This window comes from Cyrtonyx montezumae, unplaced genomic scaffold (assembly GCF_038088225.1).
Source record: "Cyrtonyx montezumae isolate F1298 unplaced genomic scaffold, pur_monq_1.0 scaffold_14, whole genome shotgun sequence".
Lineage (NCBI taxonomy): Eukaryota > Metazoa > Chordata > Aves > Galliformes > Odontophoridae > Cyrtonyx > Cyrtonyx montezumae.
Window position 1 is genome coordinate 11,151,899 of NW_027071870.1, and position 22,087 is coordinate 11,173,985.

A 22,087-nucleotide genomic window follows, 5' to 3' on the forward strand; every position below is an offset into this window, starting at 1 on the left:
ACTTGAGGACACCAACATACTCACAATCCTGCCAAGAACCGTCCTTACACAACCAGGGCTGCCCAGTAATTGGCTCAAATTCCAGCTGCCTCTCTAGGGGACAAGTGTGGGAGAGGACACGTGTAATATGCTTCAGCTACACACACTTCAGGGACACGGCTCAGATGGAAATAGGTAAAAACGACTTTTAAAACAGCTCCATTCATAAGGAAAAAAAAAAACCATTATTTTTCTTATTTGTTGTGTGTCATGAAACAACAGTAACCATGTGGTAGAACAGTATTAATTAACAGAAATTCTTTAGCACACATGCTGTGGCTTTACAACAGTTGTTCCATGCAATGAGCACTGTGCTGCACCCTGACCTTAGTGCATTTTATACATATAACTTCTTTTAGCCAAGATCAGCTATGCCTAAACTCTTCTCAGATTTGATCTAGAGGACATATTTTGTCCTACCAGTGTTTATTACCTCTTGCCCGATCAGACACTGTTCTCTTTTTTTCTTTTGTTTTAAATGAGATCTACTTCTACAAGATAAAGAGACAGGATGCAAGTCTTTTAAGGTACTTTTATTTAATAAATAACTTCAGTAATAGCACTGTAAAAAGTGAACATCTGTTAAAATAAAAAGGCACTTAAAACAAGAATATGACTGTAATGCAGTTTGAATGGTCAAAGGCGAATATACATGGCACATGGCAAAAATGTGTGACTTGTCACATAACAAACTACGCAATCTTAGCTACAGGGCAAAGGCAAATTTACAGCTAAGACTGCCCAAAAAGAAAAAAAATGCTTGTGTCGATACAAAAATATTACAAAGAATCGCAACCAAATACGTTAAAAAGATGAGGAGTGTGACAAAGCACCAGACTAAAGAAACGTTACACAAGAAAGACACAGTATGATGTAAGGCCCTTATGTGTTCTGAGGATGTCTTGGTAAAGCACTTCATGATACTGCCCAACCAGGGCTTGAATTTACAAAGAAAAATGAAGCAAGTTACCGGTCAGCAACTTTTTCAGTAATGGCACATGTTTAAAGCTATTTTTTTTCCTTCTTAGAATTCTTCCCAAACCCTTTCATCTTAACCATACCCTAGCAATAAGCAAGTACAGAAATTAAAAGTAAGCGTGCTCACACTTTTCCCACCTTTTACACTGCTCATTTCCAACTCATTCAACTTACCGTCTACTTAATCATATGTCTAGCAAGCAGAAGCCCAGTAATTCACCAGCTCCATGCTACGTGAGATTAAATATACCTGCAAACTCAAGCCCCGATTCCCCTGTAAAGCTACACATTTTAACACTAAATGTCTAGGCAGAGCCTTCATGCTGATTGCTTTAACCAGTTCCCTCCCAGTCTTGTCAAAGCACTATCACACCCTGTAGAAGATGTAGATTCACAGCACGGAGTGGAAAAGGTCAAAAAGGCACCATGTGACCTTAGCTGACTAGGCTACACAGTCTCAAGTTTTTTGTTTGTTTTTGTCAGATCCCTGGCACTGATTTTTATTTGCAAAAGAAATTAAAAATAAACAATAAAAAAAATTACATATGGTACATTCTCAAAACCTGAACAGGAAAACAAACCTATATGTAATGAATTAGTAAAATCACTGCAGTTTGCCCTAAATCTATCTTACTGTGACTACAAAAATTGCTATGCTGCATACAGTGTCGTGAAGTTCTACAAGCAGTGTTCATTTTCCCTCATATTTAGGATTGACCACAGTTGTCACTGCACTCTTGTAAATAGGATTTTCACCCTAGAAAAATAAAAATATTAGTGTTAACATTCAAAGAGGTGAAAAAGCACAGTGTTTTTAACAAGTATGAACATTCACTTAAAGAAATTACTCATTCACGTTTTGTTTGTACACAAACAGCTTAAGTAAAGCTAGTTTTCCCTCTAGCAACTTAAAGGCATGCTCAGCTAACAAAGCAAAGCGTTAGGGCACGATCCTACTCAGGTCAAGTCACAGATTTCCTTTACCACTGAACCTCATACGCTCCTATCTCAGGCTGAGCAGTCAGTTCAGGCCTGCAGCCCACTATGGTTTTTAAAGAACAGAACTGCAAACAATTTGAAACTATGACTAATCACAGACCACATTCTACTATACTTAATGTTTAAATAGCTTATTTCATATTATAATTTAATCCTAGAAGCAGAGAGGAAAGGCCTGTACCATCTTTACAATACACATTCAATATTCAATGTTGAACATTAGCTCTTGTAATTCTTTTATTCCTGTAGGTAAAAGTAAAAACAGTATTTCTACTGGTATTAAAAATGCTTGTAAGTGCTAATACCTCTCTTACTGGCATTTGAAAATCTCTAAAATAAGCTTATTTTAATTTTCCTTTGCCTTATCTTAGTATATCTTACTCCATTTATGGCACATCCTTGCACATCTAGAATATACAGCTCAAATTCTAAACAAAGGGATGAATGTTATTAAAGGGAAGGGCCATTGCAAGAACTCTGTCAACACAGCCTAGACCTCCAGTTCTGTGCTCTTAGCAAGTGAGCTTCAAGCTAAATGAATGTTGTTTACCAATGTGAAACTCTTCTGTGCATGTATGAACAACTCCTGAGGAAGGTCAGTACAGAGCAGATGTCAGCCTAAGTACAGCTCTGGCCAGAACCGTATCTGGCCTTCATCAGCAGCAGGGCAGTATCTCTCCCTTTGAAATTCCTCTCGACTAAGATGTCGTATTACAACATAATCCAATTCTACTCTATTAAATTACAGAGCATTTAAAATATTTTAGGTTAATTTTTGTTTTCCTAAAATCAATCAAATGAAATCTTCCTCCCCCCACCTCTGGATATCATTTTTTTCCTTTCATCTTTGATAGCCTGGCTTTGGGTGTGAAACAAACTGTGTCTGGTGAAGACTTATTGCTGTAATAAAGCAGAATTTCAAGTAGATTTTTATTGCTCTACACACAGCACTTGAGATCAGATGGCATATAGGAGGTGTTCTGTAAAGTGTCAAAAACCAAGTGATTAATATTTATACATAAAATGGGGTGTATCTTGCCACAAGATGCTGCTTTGAATAATCCTTTTATTCTTAAAGAACTTGAAACCCCTATAAATGTATGAGATTTATAGAGATGAGACATGTCTGTTTCTTTCTAGGGTCACAAACCTGACACATCAACTACAAATACCACAGGATGTGCCACAAGGTGACTAAGCAAGGAAAAAACTACTTGGTTTGAAATGTCTATATCTGTTCCTGGGAAATTCTGTTACCTTCTTTGTGCAAGACATAGTAAAGGACAAGCTGACTGAGTTGACTGGTGCATCCAAATAGCAGTGGCTGCTGCTAGGGGATGGCCATTTAGATGGGGTTCTGCCTTTACCACAGTTCCTCTCAGACAATAAACTCTTATGAGTACTTTTTGTTAAAGCAGGCTCTTTGTGCGAGGAACAAAAAGACACACCCAGTCTTGCCAGGACTGAGTCACCAAGCCTAATCTCTCAGCTCTAGAAACTGGACTGCTATACAGTATCTTTTCCCTTAAATCAAGATGCTCTGCCAACTCTCCTCAAGAGTGAAGTCAGCATCATCTGGTTTGACATGAAGCTGCAACTAGGCGTCCAGCGTATGCTAAATTCAATAATGGCAAAAGGCTCTTCCATTAGATCCCAGGCAATTCCCTCTTGGTTAAAAACCTATCATCTACTAGCATGGAAAGAGATGGAGAGCTGAGTATTTCTTATCACAGAAGTACAGTGTTGCAGGTAGCTCTCAGCCAGATAAATCATCAAGGCAAAATTTCCTGCACACCCTCTGCAGAATATGTTTATTCAAAGCAGAAACACGTAGATAAAACTGGAGAAAAAAAAAGCATCCAACCGTGAGGGCTGAGGGCTTTCATCATTATGCCTCTAAATGCTTGGCAACGGGATGTTGACTGTTTCATAGATAAGTTTTAACACAGACTTCTCCCCCCCAAAAACAGTAAAATGCATAACGCAGAGAAAATCTGTAAGCTCAACAGGCTGTATCATACACAGACTAGAAAATGACACACAGAGCTTTCCAACAGCAAGGCATGGTATAGCACTTGTTACACTGCGCCCTCAACAGCTCACAAAGCAGAACTCCCCCAGCACATACAGCGAGGTGTACGCCTGCATTTTTTGTTTCCAAAAGAGAGATAACTTCAGTCAGTTCTCACTCCAAAGATCAGCAGTAAAACTCAGAAGTTTCCAGGGTGCAGTTTGTATAATTAATTTGAATTTGGAATCGGTTCAAAATGCACTTTTCAAAATATGACTGTAAATATAATGCTTTTTCAATAGAAGGCATGACATAACCTGTATGTGCTCTTTCTTTAGCATAAGGCTGATGTTACTAAGAAAGTGAAATGCTGTACTGTCTTCCTGAGTACTTGCAATTATATTTGCAAGAACTCTCAGAAATTTAGGTCACGGTATAAGGCACTTAATGAGGTGTCTCCCCGTATCAGCTGAGTGCCTAAGGTCCCATTACAAATAATGGAGATTCAGACTGCGCAGCCAAAACTGTTCAGCCCAACCTTCCATCTGTTCAGCTGAGCAGCTTGTGGGGCTCTGCTGCCTGTTACCAGAAGAGAGGCACCCAAATGCTTCTGTGACACAGGCACTGACAGCACTGCCTTGCCAGCCGTGCTCAGGCACTGCATCTCAGCCCTGGCTTAGGGAGATGTGAATGGAGCTTATCATTAAAATTAAGATGGAAGTAGTAAATCAACACCCACACAGCCCTCACCCCACCACAGCTCTCTCACAGCTGGGGCACGGTACAAACTTTCAGAGGTTAGCAGCATTCAGTGCTTGTAACCAGTGACTACAATATGGTATACCAAACTTGCTTAGACAAATACTACTGCTTTAAGTAAACCCATTTCCTTTATGCCAATGCAGAAAATGCATTGATTTATGCATGCGAAGTTAGGAAAAACACTTCTGGCATAAGCCCTTATAAATGAAAACAACGTGCACACTTATGCAACAGCAACAAGATGGAACAATAAAAACCAACAAACAATAACTATATGCAAAATAGAGTGAAATACATTGGAATAAAGATAGAGGTATTTATAAAAGTACCTTTATCAGAGAAAAACAGTGATGTTCTTACAAAAGTATTCATTTTTAAGTAGACTGGGCTGTTTGGAGGTAAACAGTTTAGTCTGGTGTTGAATAAAGATGAGCTTTTTACATAGGATTATTCTCCATGGACTTACTGTTCCAACAGTCACCTGGAGTACCTGCCTCTATAGTGGATTCAAGTCCTAAGTCACTCTAAGGAACTGCTGCCCAGAATACTGAAACTCACCCAAATACAGCACTCCAGAGCTGGTTCTTTTTACTTTCAGCTCTCCTAAGTATTTTTATTTGTTTTAGTCCTCATTTTACTATCATTCACCATGATGTTCTACAATATCATTACTGGTAGTCATTAACTTACAATAATGAAAACAGACATCTGTCAGTCTGTAAATACAGCAACTGAATCAGAGGACCAAGCCTGAGGGGTAGTGCAGATGGCATGGGGGGGGAAGGTGGGGGTCACTGGTAGTGTGACTGGTAGAAGAAAACAACTAGCATACTATTAAATAAAAATACTTTTTTAATGCCAATTTTAAACCCTCAGAAAATCTCAGTTATTGGGAAAAGGAGGATTTCCTCCTTTTTCTTCCTAAGGCCAACCTGTTCTGCCACTACATTCTGTGCCCAATAAAACTGAAGATGCCTCCCTCTCTCCAAAGTTCAGCTATTTCTATGAATACTAGCAGGGATAAAATCATACTTAAGACCCACACTCTGTCATATTCATTTTAATCTTCACAGTGAGTGAAACAAAAAGGCAGAATTCAATCTTTCCGTTAACAAAGGAGAGAGAAGAAAGCTTTTAGCAACAACTAAATTTTGAGGAGAAATGGCAACACTGGGGACAACATAACCTGGGAGAGTCACAGAGCAGAGAATGAGAGCAGAATGGAAGTTACATACCACGTGGTTTGTTACATGCCTGTTCTGCACGCAACAGAAAATACACAATTCAGTGAACAGCACAAAAGATGGTAACAGAGACTCAAACAGATGGATTGCACGAAATGTTAGAAAGGAGCAAGAACTCAATTTCCCCTCCAAAATAAGGACTGAGAAGAAAAAATGGAAAGAAGGTGAATGTGGCTGCTGTGGCAAGCAAAACAAACATATTCTACCACCAATTTTGTACACACTGAGAAGTGAAATGATTGTAAAGAGAAAAGGAAAGTACATTTATCAGGGTAGAACTCAGAATGCTAGACAACATATTTGAAAATGCTGTCATGGTGAACACAGGTAAGAACTTAAAATACTTTTAATTCCTATTTTTTCCCCTCATTTTCTCTTTACAAAATCTTTTAAGTGCAATGCTGAAAAAGGGAGATAGCAGAAGGAATAAACTTATAAGGATTGATCCTTCTTTTCCACTGGCTCCTGAACACAGCTCTTTGATATTTAAAGGGATGTGCTGCCTTCCCTACTTTCTCAGATCCTATTCCATTCCTTTACTCAGATCTTCCATATTCCTTATCTCTCAATACTTGTTTGACATCCACTTCCCTGCTCATCCTCCCTTTCTCTTTCCCCAGCAACTGGGCATCCCAGGGAAGGAGAAAAACCCTTAAAGTGCAATAGCAAAGTCTACATAGGATATCTGTCACTTCTGGGTTACCATCCCGGTGTTCAGGGTGCTGTTGTTTCTTGCTGGGTATAAAAAGAACTGAATTTAGCAGTTCCAAACAGAAATTTGGGGTTCTGACAATGCTTAGGCAGGACTCAGAAACTGAGGCAAAATACATCTGGAGGGGACAAAAACAATCTTTTCTCTTATTTGAAAGAGCTTTTCGAAGGGGGGGCTCAAAGCTGACTGAGCTACAAAAGCAGATACTGCTTTTGCATATTACTGCAAATTTAAATATCAAAGCAGTAGAGTATATGCATTTCACAGTTTGAATGTGGGATAGTTCAACTTTGATAAGCCAAAGCAGTCAAAAAAAAAAAAAAAAAAAAAAACCAAAATCCACCCCACACCAGAAGGCTATTCTGAATGCTTCCAGAGTTATTCCAATAAGAAAATCCAGTGATATCGACTAGCTGGGATATCCTAGGAATCTCTAAACTATGTTTGAACACATACCAGCTTTAAGCAAACTGACTGCTGCTTTGAGGGTATAGAAAATAAATCCTTCCTTGAAATTTTTCTTCACAATCCAGAGAGCTTCTTAAATCCTAACTACTGTTCTATGACATACCCACATATTTATCCACAAGCACTTCATTAAAGTAAGAATAAATCACCTGTAGAACAGTTTTGTAAGCCAGTACCAGTGACATTAGTAAGTAAGCAATCTTTCTGTCAAAACAAGTTAGATTTTCAAGTTGCATTCTTTCAAACTCCAGAATCGAAGCAGCAGTAGATAAACTGTGCAAGACTCAAACTGTGATTAACTGACTGTGACACACTGTGAGTTTGAAGTGACATGCAAAGGAAAAAAAGGAAGAAAATGAAAGAAGATACAAACTGAGACTTAGAGACCAGCTTTACGTCCATAGTTTGGATTCTTGAAATTGTTAATAGGACTCTTGTATATTGGGTTTTCTTGCTGAAGTAAAAGAAATGGTCAATTTCAAGTAATTCAACAGGAAAAAATAGTAACATTCTCAAGTATCACTGAAAAAATCATGCTATATATATGTAAAAAAAGGTGTTAGTAATATTTTTCCAGTGTAGAATTAATTCATTTTCTTAAATAAAAGGATTTCCTAAGAGAATTTTAAAACACTCCTCTCATCCAGCGTCCATGGGAATCAGCAGACGCCTACATTTTCCCAGAGCAGAATCCCAAAGCATACGTAAGCCTAAGGACCAAAGGCTTATTTTTCTTACATATTTTTTCTGTTGTCAGGAGGTTGAGAAGATTTCAGCAAACCAGTAGCAATCACTGTTTCGTGACCAGTTAATGAAATCTCACGCTGAACTATTTCACAATTTCTCTCTGAAATTTTATTCCAACTGAAGTTACTACTCACTTTTCTACGTTAAGATGTACTTCTTGAAGAGGTTGACTTTTTGTTGTTGTTGTTTTGTTACTACTAACAAATCACACCTTTCTTGAGTCAGCTTAAAATAAGGATATTTCTGTATTCCTGCCCTATGGAAAAACTATCTGAAACAAAAAGGAGGAATTGGGAGAAATTCCTGTCCTGCAGAGAAATGAATTTGAAACACGAAGGGCACACGAACACAAGTAATCTCCTATTCCTCATCAACTACCATAGCTTTTACAGAGATAAAAGCCTCCCAGCTTACCGTATCCCACTTGGCATTCATCTTCTCTTTTTCAAATTTAGCAAATTCTCTTCTGTCATGAATAATCATTAGTAGTTTCCAAATCAATAACAGTGCAAGTCCAATAAGAACAATTCCAGCAACCACGCCAGCTACAATGGGTATGATGTCAGGGCCACTGGGGCATTCTAGGGTTGAAAACAAGAGAAATACGATTTCACAAAATGGTAAAGGTAATGACTATCCAATGCTTTTATAATGTTTATTTTGTACCAAAGCCATTATTTGGAATATCAGAGAAATGCTAATACTACTTTCATGTCTAATTACAGAAGTTTTGGAACAGTACGCCTTCAGAACATTCCAGATTTTTGTCCTTTTAATTTTTCTTTAATCTTAGCAATAGAAGAATCAATACCCTGATGATGAAGTCAACACACTGCTAAACTCTTCAGCTGTTCACGTGGAGCGTTTGGATAAAATAACTAGTCGTATTTTAAACATGCAGGAGCTCTAAATCAAGGATGGTGCTAGAGGGACAAACACCTAGTTTTGTCATTCAGCAGCCTCTATGGACAGTGCTGGAAGCAAAGGGTTTTCCTCATTTTTATCCCAGGTTATTTCTATTACTTATTTCTATATATTTAGCAACTAACACTTCTATGGGACTTTTATTTATTTATTTTTTTAAGGATATTTTCTCATCTTGGGAGCTGATCTCTGCCAAAGGTAAAACAAACAAAACAAAAGCAAAAAACCACAATCTTTGGATAAAAATATTGTGTACGTTCAAAATAAATGAACGTAGTTGAAAAATGTGTTAAGTCAACTAACAGACAAAAATAACCCAGTTAAAGAAAAATTCTTCATAGTCACAAACTGATGAAGGGCTCTTGAAGAGTTCAAGGCACTGACTGAAGGTATCACAAGCAAAGAGAACTCCTGTTACTCCTATGTCCATACGAGCAGTGATTCCACACAAACTGTGGACTCCTGATCCTGGTAGATGCTGCTGTACGAGTGAGAGAAGTGGGAAGAGACAGGGCAGGGATTTTTTGGAACAAGAAAGGGATAAACATCTGCTCCACCTAACTCAGTTCTGCCAGACAGAGCTTGTTCCTCTAGTGCTCCTAGCATACAAAATCACAGTGCCTCCTGCTGCAAGGCTCGGTTCTGCTCCTATCTATGGCAACATACATTTATCTGTGAAGAAGAGGCCAGGCTGCATACACATGGGGCATGTATTGACTTGCCCTAAGAGAAGATGGTGCTCAAGATCTTCCCACATGCTTTGTTTACATTTCTAGAGAACATTCTTAATTGGAAGTGCTATTTAACACAGAGAAGAATTTAACCATTGATGTGGAGATGATAATTCAAGTGATCCAATCTAAAAATTCCTTCAGGAGTTCTAAGCGTATCTACACACAAATAAGGCCTATATTTTGTATCAGACATAAAAATCGGAGGGTTTTGTTCTGTTTTCTTTTCCCCTTTGGGTTAAGACTGGTTCCCTTTTGTTAAAAATCAAAAATGACAAAAATCCACATATGCTACTACTTCTAACCTGCAGTATAAGCTCAATCAAAACACAGAAAGCAAAATTCAGCGATCTACAACTTGCTACAGGACAGGTAATGCACGCCCGCAGGGGCCAAACAAAATTACAAAACGTATGAAGAACAAACTTATATATGACTGACTTTTTTTTTTTTTAAACGAACAAACAAACTTGTTCTTGTCAGCCTAAAGCTTAGAAAAAACACATCTAGAGAGACTTAGGTTTTTAAAGCACCACTTTGATTCCAGATATCAACAGCTCCCAGGCAAGGAACTATTTCTGAATGCGCCTCAGGCAAAACACCCAGAGCTACTTTGTAGTACACAACAACTGTGAGAATTAAGGTGGAGGAAGAGAAGGCAACATTACGGTTCATACCTGGTGTCTCTACCACATGGACATTGGCTTCACCATTTGAATTGACAGAGTATGTGAAGTAGAACCAGCAGTCATCAACGTCCTTTTCTTTGCAGTGAGACAGTGGATCAGGCTGGCCAGGCTGTGGCAATTTGTCTCGACTTTCTACCCGTGTCATGTTAAAATGCATACATTCCTGAGAACACGTTTCCTTTTTTTCTCCCTTATTGAAAGCTCTGCACTGAACACAGTCCCTGTGGAAATACATAGTACAGAAACAATGCTCTCATACGTTCACAAAAGCTTTCAAGTACTTAATGTAAAGAAATTGTAAAGGAGAAAAAGACAAAACAAAGCAAACAAAGACATAAAAACCAGAGAAAAATAAAGACATGACTTTCTACCTGTCAGAACGTTCACGTGCCTTTAGATTAACAAGAACCTGCTTTACCAAATTCCCATTTAACTAAATGACTCACAAGCTTCAAGGATAGGGAGGGAAAAAAAAACAACCAACCAACCCAAAAGGACTAAATGTCTAAAAGGAATGATATCAAACCTTTTCAACATTTCCATGAAAATGAATACTCTCAGACAAGCTAGTGTAGGAACAGAAGGCTTACAATGAAATACTGTCTGAGATACTGGGTTAAAAAGGACAAACTGGGTGAGGAGGTTTGCGACACCCTGAATACATCACTCAAAAAAAAAAAAAGCAGACTGTTCAGGAGATGTACAGCAGCTGAGAGAACCCTTAATGCCAGCAATCAGCACAGCCACTAATCATAAACTTATTTCAAAACTTTGTGCACAGAAAATCCTTCACTTCCAAAAACCTGGATTTCCTAAGACAGGGACGCACACTTCATTGGCCTTCACACATCAAGGTTTAGTTTTTGCCTGTCAAGAATAATCAATAAGATCTATTAAATAATAATACAATAGGATTCTTTCAATAGGTTTAAAAGAAAGCAAAAACATTTTAAATAAAACAAGAAGTCTTAAGAAAGGGCTCATCTGAAATTTTTGCTAGTCCAGAAGAAGTGTACACCTAGGCTTACCTTACGCACTTTCAAAGTTCAGCATAAGCACGTATCACAAAGCCAAACAAACAAACTGGGATTTGGCGTTCCGGTTACTCACTTGTGCTCTGCGCAGACACCAAGGCAAGTCTGGCACATTTCACACGTGGGGCCTTGGAATTTGGGATCTGTGCAATTACAAGTACCACATTCACACGTTCCTCTTCCGTTGCAGATCTGTCCGTTAGCTGCCATACACGGCGTCGTATCCAAAGAACAGTCACAAGCACTGCCGGTGAAGTTGGGGAAACACTCGCACACTCTGCATTTGCAAATTCCATTTCCTGTGCATTGAAAAGATAGCTCAGTGAAATGAAGTCTAACATTAAACACATTTATGACTTTAAGAAACAAATATTTGCCATCACAGGGAAAAGAAAACCCCAGTGGGCAAAAAAGGAAGACACCAACAAACCAAAAGAGCTACAAAGTAATTCCTTGAATTACAATTCCTTGAAACTCTACTTACAGAGGTTTCTCTCCTTCTCACAATTTCCTACATTTGGATTTCCTTTCATAAACGAAATAAAAAGATTTGGGACAGCTGATCAAGAACAATATAATGTGATAGCGAAACCTCATGGGCAGAGGGCATCACTGCATTGCTTCTGCTGACAATTCCATAGATGCACTGATCACGACTGTCTCTGAACCTATCTTTAACTAAATATATTAAGATCTTTTTAGATCTTAGGCTTCATATCACAGAAAAATTAAAGACCTTTGTCTCCCTGGAACCTCATTCAGCTGCTGCAACTTCCATCCCCAAAGGAGCAGTATGGATGGAAAGACCTATGGCTACATCCCTCTTTCTTCGTGGAAAATAAAGCATTTAGGTCAGTGCTCATCTGGCACCACACATCTTAGGACAACACCACCATCGCTCCTATCCTTTGGACAGCTGATGAGCACCAGATGTATTCTGGATAAATCAGGCAAACCAGCTCTTCTCTTCATTCACTTAAAGCTTAGTGGCTTCTTTGTTTTACGTTTGGATCACAGTCAAAATTGAAGAAGTGGTTATATGCCCACTGAATACTTGCATATACCAAGGAGCCTGAAGAAGTTAAACGACAAATATATGAGCATCAACATTAATTTAGACCTTAGGTGCTAAAGGATTTTCTAAATTGCTTTTAATTTCAGAATTAACTGCCATTTAGAGTCTTGTTTCAAGCACTTACAGTGCCTCCCTGGCTCTTGCACATTCTGAGCTTCACTCACCTTTCAGAATAGTCTCAAGATAGCATCTCACTGGTATCTTGTCAAGCACCAATTCAAACACTACTACAAGTAAGCTGAGGTCATTATCTCTTTTTGTTGACGCAGTGGTTACACTGAGCCAGTATAACTTTATAGTGTCAGGACAGTTGTCTCAGCATTCTTTACTGTAATAACTGAGGGTAATTCTGTAATAAACAGCAGAATTCAAATTCAGTTTATGTCCTTCTCAGAGCTGTGATTCAAGGAAGACGAAATGTGTATAAACACATTCTATGTTCATGACTATGTTTCATTAATATAAGTGCTTTCAGCCACTGAAATGCTGAATACTACCTCTCTTCTGACGTAGTGATGTATTTTTAAGCTACGTACAACTACTTTACAGGCTACGGTTGACAGACTTGTAAACTATTGGCCAATTTTCTTACAGAAAAGTCTGAAGTAATTTCTCACCTCCACAAATCAAACCATTTGATCGATCACAGTTGAAGTTATCACATTCACAGTATTTGCCAGAATACACTTCGTTGGTGTTTTCTCTTTTCTTGCATACACACTGTCCACAAATGCACTCTCCATTGTTGCTGCATATTTCTGTACTGTTCTCCCTCCTGCAGTAAGCATCCATATCCTCACTATTTACTTCATCTGTACTACATTCACAAAGTCTTCCGATACGTCCTTCATTACATCTGCAGGGGGAGAACATGACTGAAAATGTAATTCTAATTAATTACATCTCTTACAGTAAAAAGTCTGCAAAAATAGCACACGGAACAGCAGTAAAAGTGACGGTTCCATCAAGGAATGTTCTGAGTTAAATTTCAAAAGGGATTTCCAGCTGTATCACAGAGTGGTTTAAGTTGGAAGGGACCTTTAAGAGTGTCTAGTTCTCCAGTGTGACAGAACAATGACTACTTTTAAGTGACAATAACTGCACCATGTAGCTGCCAACTTTCAGCGAAAGAATTTCCCAAGAACAGCAATTAGGCAGAAGAGCAGCTGATCTTCAGAGCTGCTGAGCACCAGCAAATTCAGCTGGGACCTCTGGGATTCAGCATTCTCATCACCAAAGTTAAAACACTGATGAACAAATGGAAGTTCTTGTTCAGCTACTGAGAAGCTGCTGTCAAAATATCAATCAGAGATAATGCTTCCATCACAAAACTGCTGCTATTGCAGAAGCAAGACACGGTTCTTAAGTAGAGGTTTTAACTTAGCAACAGACCATGGGAACACCGGTAACAGCGATACTAAGTTTAACAACTCTTTCTATGGAAAACAATGGGAGAAGCTGCTTCCATTTTTTAAAGAGAACATAAAAAATAACTGCAAAGTGACGCAGTTTTTCTATTGCATATCATCTGAAGTAGCTTATTCCTCAGCTTACTTCATACTCAGAACTAAGCACTAACTTAGCTACTGTCATCAGCCTCACCAGGAAGATTGCCCTATACTCGAAGTCCTATAAGCTAAAAGTTAATTTACTTTTTCATTATTTTTAAATATATATCCACAAAGTTTTAGGAACAAGATTTATAACTTTTATTTCAAGTGCAGTTAACTGAGCAGGAACCAGTACAGCTCCCTCAACTCCTGGATCATGTTTTCCTAGGGAAGTACTTAATTTCATTCTGCTCTTACCATTCATGTCTCAGGGGTTTCCAACAAGAAATGCATTTCATTTTTGCTGTTGGTTAGGAAAAAATGGCTTAAACCTCAACTTACTAAGTTGATATTCAACTACACTCCTGCTGGCATTTAACTCTAGAAAATCCAGCATAATGGGAAATAATGGAAGTTCTAAAAGCATAACTGTACAAATGATCATATATATTCCTAAAGATTTACAGATGTATGCAACTGAAAGAAATAAGACCCCCAAAAGTTACAAAGCATGGGAAAGAGAGCAAGGGGGGATAAGTCATCCAGAATAAAAGGTTGCTCTCTTTACTCATCCCTTCTTTGAAACAAGTGGTGCCAATGTGGGTAGGAGCTCCTATTACATAGTAGAAAGCTTCTGAGTTTCTTGAAATCGGCACTTTACATGAGAAAGATAAAATTAAATCAGTATGAATATTTGCAAAAATATCACAAGGTAATCATTAATTTTCCCTGCCATACACATGGACTTTAAAAATTAAATGTGGGAAGAAAAAACAAAGCATTAATGCCTATATCCTTTAAAGGGATAGGCTCAAGGCCGAATTCTAATTCTCACTTAATATTAGGTTCATACTGTTGCATGACTTCTAGCACAGATTATTTGTAGATATATGTCACAGTGCCCTAAAATAAATAGGTCTGAAACAATAACTCATGTTCTTTCACTCATAAATTTTTAAACTTAAACAAACTTCAATTAAGGAAACAAAAATATAGCTCATTTTCCCCTTAGGAAAAATAAATAATCTGTCTGTTCATGTACCTGCATGCACCACATTCGAACGTTCCGTTTCCATCGTGGCAGGCTGGGCTATTAGGTTCTCCTTCGCCTTGACACAGACATTCACAGATGAACTGGAGATTAATCTCCACTTCTTCAGTGAATCCCAATGGTTTAATTTTAATTGTTTCATTTTGTCCTTTCTTTGGACATTCATTTGCTGTTACATTAATCTCAAATTTAACCTGCAAACAAAAATTAACAGAGAGCCACATTATTAAAAGAAACATTGTACTAAATAGAAAACACTAAGCATTAGAGACTTCAAATGAAATCTGAGAGTAGCACGCCCATTGTTAGTTACCTCATCTCCTATTGAAATGTTGGAACATTTTCTTCCATCTTCCTGTGTGTCGTTCACTCCATTCTTGCAGTAAGATTTGTAACTGATTGTCACTCCTTTTGGTAGCTTACTGTTTTCCAGGATCACCTCTGAAGAAAGGGACTAAACCAGTAGTTATTAGCTAACTTAGAATAGAGTTGCAAAAGCACTTTGATGGAAAAATCCAGGACAGTCTGAACAAGGTATCTCTCTGACCCTGCTAGTGACACAGAGCCACCTATACACTGGGATACACAGTGTATGGGAGAACGAGAAGAGGCTCTGGGACCTGCTCCCAGTCCTGATGGTCTTGTGCCCAGTGACTCTCATGGGGAACATGAGTTGTCTCTGGGTCAGAACACAACAGAACCCAAGCACAGTGCTCTCCATCACGTGTGCTTTGGGCAGAGGGAAATGATGTGAAGTCTGCCTGTGCCCAGCAGAATAGGACATTCTTGGGGCTGGGAAGTGCTGTGGTGCCCAGAAAGCCCAGCTCACGGCTGCCATGGCTCTTCTCACACCTTAGATCTCCAACACATGGGCACTGGGAGATGTCTGTGCCATGAACTCCAAAAGGGGGAATGGTGCAGCAACGCTGGTACAGCGCAGCTATGAGGGAAGTATTCTGGGGCCAAATGCAGGAGCCACTGATGTTGATGGAAACATTTTTCTTGGAGTCAAGAGAGTGCAAAGTGAACCTTTTCATTTCCATATGGAAGAAAGGGAGGTAAAAACCCTGAAGGCTCTAAACAGACAGGTTTGTGTGTGTTTGTTTTTTTTTAAGGGAAAAAAATCAATGATAACTTCTTTCTATTTTTGTTTCAAGTAACTTTAACAGTGAATTTTTGTTGCCATCTGATCTCTATTGCCAGTGTCTGAATGTCTTATGTGGTTTTATATTTATCCTTCACAACACTAATCTCCTTTTTTGTAGAAAAATTTAAAATCTACCTTGGAAAAATTCATAACAACTTAGAAGCAAGGAAAACAAATACCATGCAAACAAGATTTGAACTCACATTGTATGCATCAATGATCAACTGAATGACATTGCTGGAGTTCGAAGACAATGTTCCCACCGCTGATTTTGGTATGAGGTTCTTCAGTTCCTGTAAATATGAAAGTAAAAGGAAAATTACAGTCTTGCTAACAATCCAACTATAAACTGCACTGTAAATGTGTGTGGTGATACTGTATTATTTCAAAAAATAAGACTGAAGTGTCAAATTTTTGAGATCATACTAAGCACTGCTGGAATCAACAAATATTCACCTTTCTCTTCACTTTAAATTTGTAAGATCTTCATGATCTTACAAAAGAAGCACACTTCTAGGGATAGGCATATAATTTATGATTTCCAGTAGAAAAAAAAACCCTTCAAATTTGAAAGGAAGAAAAAATATCCATCTCCTTCACACAGTCATTTCCTATTTCATAATCATATGCAGTAGTCTAGTTAATTTTAACCATGGGGAATATAAACAGAGCACAATGAACAAAATGTGTTCCCTCAGAAGTGGCTACGCTCTCCTAAGCTATTTTGCTGTAAAAACATTCATAAAAAGTAGCATTGCAAATATGTTCTCCACTCCCTTTTACTTATAGAGTCAAGGAGGATTCTTGTCTTAAGTACAAGATCCATTTTCTCCTTGGAAATTAGATGTACACACAGCACCACTTTGAAGAAGTGGGGAGAAGGGGAAAAGCTTAATAAGAAAACATGAATAGCAAAATACTGGTTCTGTGATCATTTCCATCTATACCTCTTTAATTTCAAATCAAGCAACTTTAATGACTTCATTCCAAATCTGAGCCAGTCTCTCAGCTGCCCGTCTCTTGAGGGGAAAGAAGTTCAGAGACCAGAGAATGCATTGTATTTCCTTACCTTATAAACTGCCTGAAACTCTTCAGTAACAGCAAAAATTGTCTGAATATTGTTCTCACTAAGCTTCTGTACCAGATGAGCAATAGAGGGATAATCCTGTTTAAATTAAAAATAAAACAAATAAATACAGCAATTCAAAGTTATGATACACAGTAGAAAATAACTGTTAATATTTTGATGTTCTAAACGCAAAATAGTTTTAGAAACATTCATAAGCCTTCCACCTAACCAGCTTATCTTAGAGCTCCAAATCACAGCCACCCCTGCAAACTAGTATCTGCTGAAAAAACTCCCTACATGCCCCAGGAAGAGTGTTGATTTTGGAAGGGACAACAAAAAAGCTGTCATATTCCCTGACTCCAAAATCCTGATTTCCATGCTCTTGCAAAGTTACCTTCAATATTTTTCCATATGTTTGTGAAAACCTGACTTAACTCCATGCAAACCACTTTTAGTACTGCTTCATAAAGAAAATATTAAATAAAACTGAATAAATTTTAAGTTGCCATTGAAGAAACACAGTCTTCAATTTAAGGATACATGAATGTGCAAACTTTGCAAAGCTTACTGCATTTATTCTGTAAATGCTTTTCTTTTCACCTTTCCTCTGCTCCACCTCTCAATAAACCAGTGGCCATGCTGCTGACCTTACATACCATAAATTTTGTATTGTGAGATTTCAAGTAGTCTTAGGAATCTACACAATTTCAATTACAAATTAGTGCAAAATTAGTAGCAGTAGACTCAATCAGTGAGAGCTCATACTCAAATGATTCAAAATGCCTAACAGACTTAAAACAAAATACAATACAATAATAATAATAATAAAAAAAAACCAAACAGCCCTCATGAACAGAGACTAATTACAGGTGACTCCATTATTTGGGTACCAAAGAAAACAAAGCTAAGTACGATGCTATGTATAACCAGGCAGTAGTAAAAATACTTCTAAACACAAACAGTAACGAACAGGATAGAGCCAATATCACAGTTCACCAGTGAACAAGCAGAGTTATTAACCTCCACAAATGAAAGCTGACATTTCCTGAAGTTTTCCAACTATAGGAATGTTAATTCTTTCAATTTTGCTTTTCTCATGCAAAGGTCACTTGAATTAATATAGAGGCAAAGGGCAAAGTTCAAAAGATACAGCATTCTGAAAGTATGACATTTGACTTAATTTTTAAAATTTACTTATTATTATTATTATTCTTTTTTTAAGTTTAAGCACCAGAAAATATTTATTTCCCTGAAGACAAAGTAAAGACTTACGTAATAGTGGCTCATTGTGTACATATTGTTTTCCAGGTGACATTTCCCATCATTTGGTAAAACAATTCCACCAAGTTTACCATCTCCTGCAAAGTGAAATCCAGCATCTGTGGAAAACACTAAAAGCCTTGTGACATTTCTCCATCCAATCTGGTCCTTAAGAAAAAGAGAAAACAACCACTTTGGGTATTTTGTACCACTCTTTTATAGAAATACAGACCAACACTGGAGAGGTAAGTGCTCAATAAAACAGAGTGCATCATAAACTTAGGAGAAGCCACACAGTAAAAGCATCATCCTGGAAATTATATAATTCACTCAAACCTTATGATCACTCCTATTTAATTAAACGTGCGCTCTAAAATATTTGCTGTAGGATATTCACCAAAGGTAATGAACATTCTTTCCGCTCTTTAAAACAAGGTTCTGGACCATTTCAGGAAGTCCTGACTCCACTGATCAACAGTGTAACAACACAGCAACAAAAAGTAACCTCGGATGTGGTTTTTGGGGAGTTCATGTTGCATGGGAGCACAGAACTGTCCGTCCCATCGGAAACACGGCAGGCTGCAGTGATCTGGGTAAGAACTCCAAAACCATACACCAGTCTTGTTTTGATCTACTTCTAAAAAGCTATTAGAAATTACCATTCATCAAGCTACTCCAAAACCTGAGCTAGAAGCAGCATATAGCACTGAAACAATTGGAGCATAATTGCCAATTCAGAGCTCCATACACTTGAGAGCAGAATTTTACTTTTCTTTTACAGAAGCCTTTAAAAACATCAATTTTGGAATGCATTTGTCTTCTGTGAACACAACCTGTGACCACATGCTTCACATGTGCTGCTTTCACTCATTCACCACACATCTATGCAAAACAAGTCCTGTGTGCATGCCGTCTGCCTAGCATACCTTATCTTGCTAGTGAAAGTGGGACAAACTGAAACATCAGGCCAGCCACCTCTTAACCATAACACAGCCTGAGTGCTTATTTCACCTGACAGAGAACAATTAGAACATTCCACTTTAATAAAACCAATACATGCTTACCCCACAAACTGCAACCTGCATTATTGCATCAAATCCACCTTCAGGAGAGTCCAAATTCCCAGAGATGTGCTGTTTACCTACAAGTTCATTGAACTTATTTCCTTCACTAGTAAGGCTGAGCACATTCTTATAGCTAAATGGACTCGTACAGTTCTGGTCACCTGTACAAGGATTTCTGAGTTTGGCTGGTGTTGTACTTATATATGGCATCACGGTTTTCTCCACAAAAGAGCCAAATCCTAAGAAAGAATGAGAGAAACTATGTAAGCTGAAGAATGTAGAATGCTTTACAGAATGCAAATTCATTACCGCTGATGTGACATTACAGATGCTTCTCATACTTGTTTACATTCTACTTTCTCCCCTCTCTGTCCTCTACTTTTCCATTTTCCTCTATAGATTCTGTTCTGTCACAATACTGCTGGTTTTTAAAAAGTCACTCTCCATACGTAGTCATGTGAAAAACATCAGGAAGGAAACATTTTAATAACAAATCTTCCTCACCAATTCGAAAATCCGAGGTTATTTTTTCCATCTCACGCATCAGAGCTGTTCCAAGACTTTTCACGTTCTCTAGGTCATCTTTCATAGAGTAGGAGAGGTCCATAAGATAATAAAGGTCAATGGGGTAATCTTCAGCTCTCTTAAATTTTAATGAAAACGTTTGCGGTTCCCCTGTTTCAGAGATTAAACAACGAACAGAAGCCATTAAAAATTCCACCATTGGCAAGAAAAATGCCTTTTAAAGTCATGTCTTTGAGATATTGATGGACCTTTTGAACTAATTAATGGTGATTTTTTTCCTTCTGTTAATTGATACGATTAACATTACATTACACTGAAAAAAATTCACAGAGCATTTCTTTCAGATGCCCAACACCACACATCTAAGGCATTTTATCTCCCCACCAAAGACACTAGCCTGACAAAAAATCAAGCCTTTCCTACTGCTATTTTAAATCTTGATGCTTGCAGTAATTTTAACAAGGTTCTTGTAAGCTCTGATAGCACAAATTTTCTGCATCTATTTACATCCAAGATGACTGCAGGAATTCTAAAGGTTTAGTTCAGGAAAAACAGTGTTGAAATAGGTTTATAAAAAGAAAAACCAGTTCTGGATAGAATATTTAAAGTTACTCCACATCAAGTATAGACTGAGAATGTAGAAATAGCAGTGAGATAATTTGTTACTGTCTGTTGCAGTTGGAAGCCCAGACCCTGAGCTTTGCCAGCAGAAGCACATGTCCTACTCTGATGTTGGAAGACAGTGCAGAATTGTCCTCAAGTTAAATGGAAAAGAATTCTCTTGCCTATTGTATATGGAATAAGGAATGGAATTAAAAGTCTTTTTTTCCACCCAACCTTTAGTCACTGAAGTGAAATAGGGATTCTGCTGCTGATTAAATCTGCTCAATACTTAGCAAATATTTGCTTAATATTAGGAAAATTGGATGGGTAAAGGGGATGAACACACGGATCTGGCAGCTATGCAGCATGTTTAATTAAAAAACAGGACAAAACGAAAAATTCAGGTTTTCCTTAGCTACTGTTTGAAAGAGCCTGCACAGAAAGCAAACATCCCCCTCTGTATGCATAGTCTCTACTCAGAGAACTTGTGACTAAGAGAAGTGCCTGTAAACTGAGCATGGAGCTCTTGGGTCATTAGGTTTTGTTGCCCAGGTCCCTCATGTGTCTGCTGAACGCCCTTGTGTCAACAGGGTGACGATTACTTAGCCTCTTGAAGCTAAAAGGGTAACCAGAACTACACAGAGAGAACACCAAAACTGCAAAAGGACTTCTGTTCTTTCCTTCTCATTATGCTAAGCTGCCTCAGATCATCTTTCATTTATTATGGCAGCCTCCTACAAGCAGCTAGCTGCATGCATAGCCTACTTTTCCAGGTAAACACGCGATATTTTTTGGACATCTAGGAACATTTTTGGACATTTTTTAGGCACCAAGGAACTCCCGTTAACGACAATCTCCACAGTGTTCAAGCACAGTGTGAACTACAGGATTTGTTTCCCACTCCCCATTTGAATAAAATGTTCTCTTTTTCTGGAACCTATTTTACACAGCAAACTGAAAACCTTGCTGCATACTGCAGAACCATTCAGCTCAGACACACAGGCTTTGGACAACAGGAATACTTCAAGGAATAGGATGTGCCCTCAGAACTTCTCTAGGTTTTTGCGTGATCCTCCACATTCATTCCAAGAAGTGGCACTGCAGAAAATCAACTGCATATTACTGAAAACAAAAGAATCTAATCTTTTCAATACATCTGCTGAACCACACTGACATATTTATGATCTGTATCAGTTTTCTCAGAAGATATATTGGGACCAGTCATAAAAAACGACCTTATCTTTTATAAAAATCTGTCAGTATTTGAAGTACCTCAACACCTTGGGTTAACCTGAATAGTTCTGCTATTACTCACGTTATCTGAACAACAGTCATTTCTGAAACAAAACAATTATATATTCAACACAGAAAATGCAGTTGTGGTGGCAGAAAAATCATGTAAAAG

General features: G+C 38.0%; 1 protein-coding gene across 2 annotated transcripts in view; it reads right to left on the reverse strand.

The window, feature by feature from the left end:
• Positions 1–551: 551 nt before the first annotated feature.
• ITGB1 (integrin subunit beta 1) overlaps positions 552–22,087 on the reverse strand; it is a 41,568-nt gene continuing 20,032 nt past the window's right edge. The window contains exons 5-17 of one of the 2 annotated variants that reach the window (XM_065731465.1): positions 20,059–20,229; positions 19,555–19,793; positions 18,503–18,658; positions 17,231–17,326; positions 16,365–16,454; positions 15,328–15,468; positions 15,006–15,208; positions 13,031–13,269; positions 11,415–11,637; positions 10,293–10,525; positions 8,375–8,541; positions 7,587–7,667; positions 552–1,774 (exon numbers count right to left, since the gene is read on the reverse strand). In XM_065731465.1, the coding sequence (XP_065587537.1) occupies positions 7,593–7,667; positions 8,375–8,541; positions 10,293–10,525; positions 11,415–11,637; positions 13,031–13,269; positions 15,006–15,208; positions 15,328–15,468; positions 16,365–16,454; positions 17,231–17,326; positions 18,503–18,658; positions 19,555–19,793; positions 20,059–20,229 (2,033 nt within the window). In that variant the 3' untranslated portion in view covers positions 552–1,774; positions 7,587–7,592. The remainder of the gene's footprint in view (positions 1,775–7,586; positions 7,668–8,374; positions 8,542–10,292; positions 10,526–11,414; positions 11,638–13,030; positions 13,270–15,005; positions 15,209–15,327; positions 15,469–16,364; positions 16,455–17,230; positions 17,327–18,502; positions 18,659–19,554; positions 19,794–20,058; positions 20,230–22,087) is intronic. The other variant, XM_065731466.1, reaches the window with a different exon arrangement.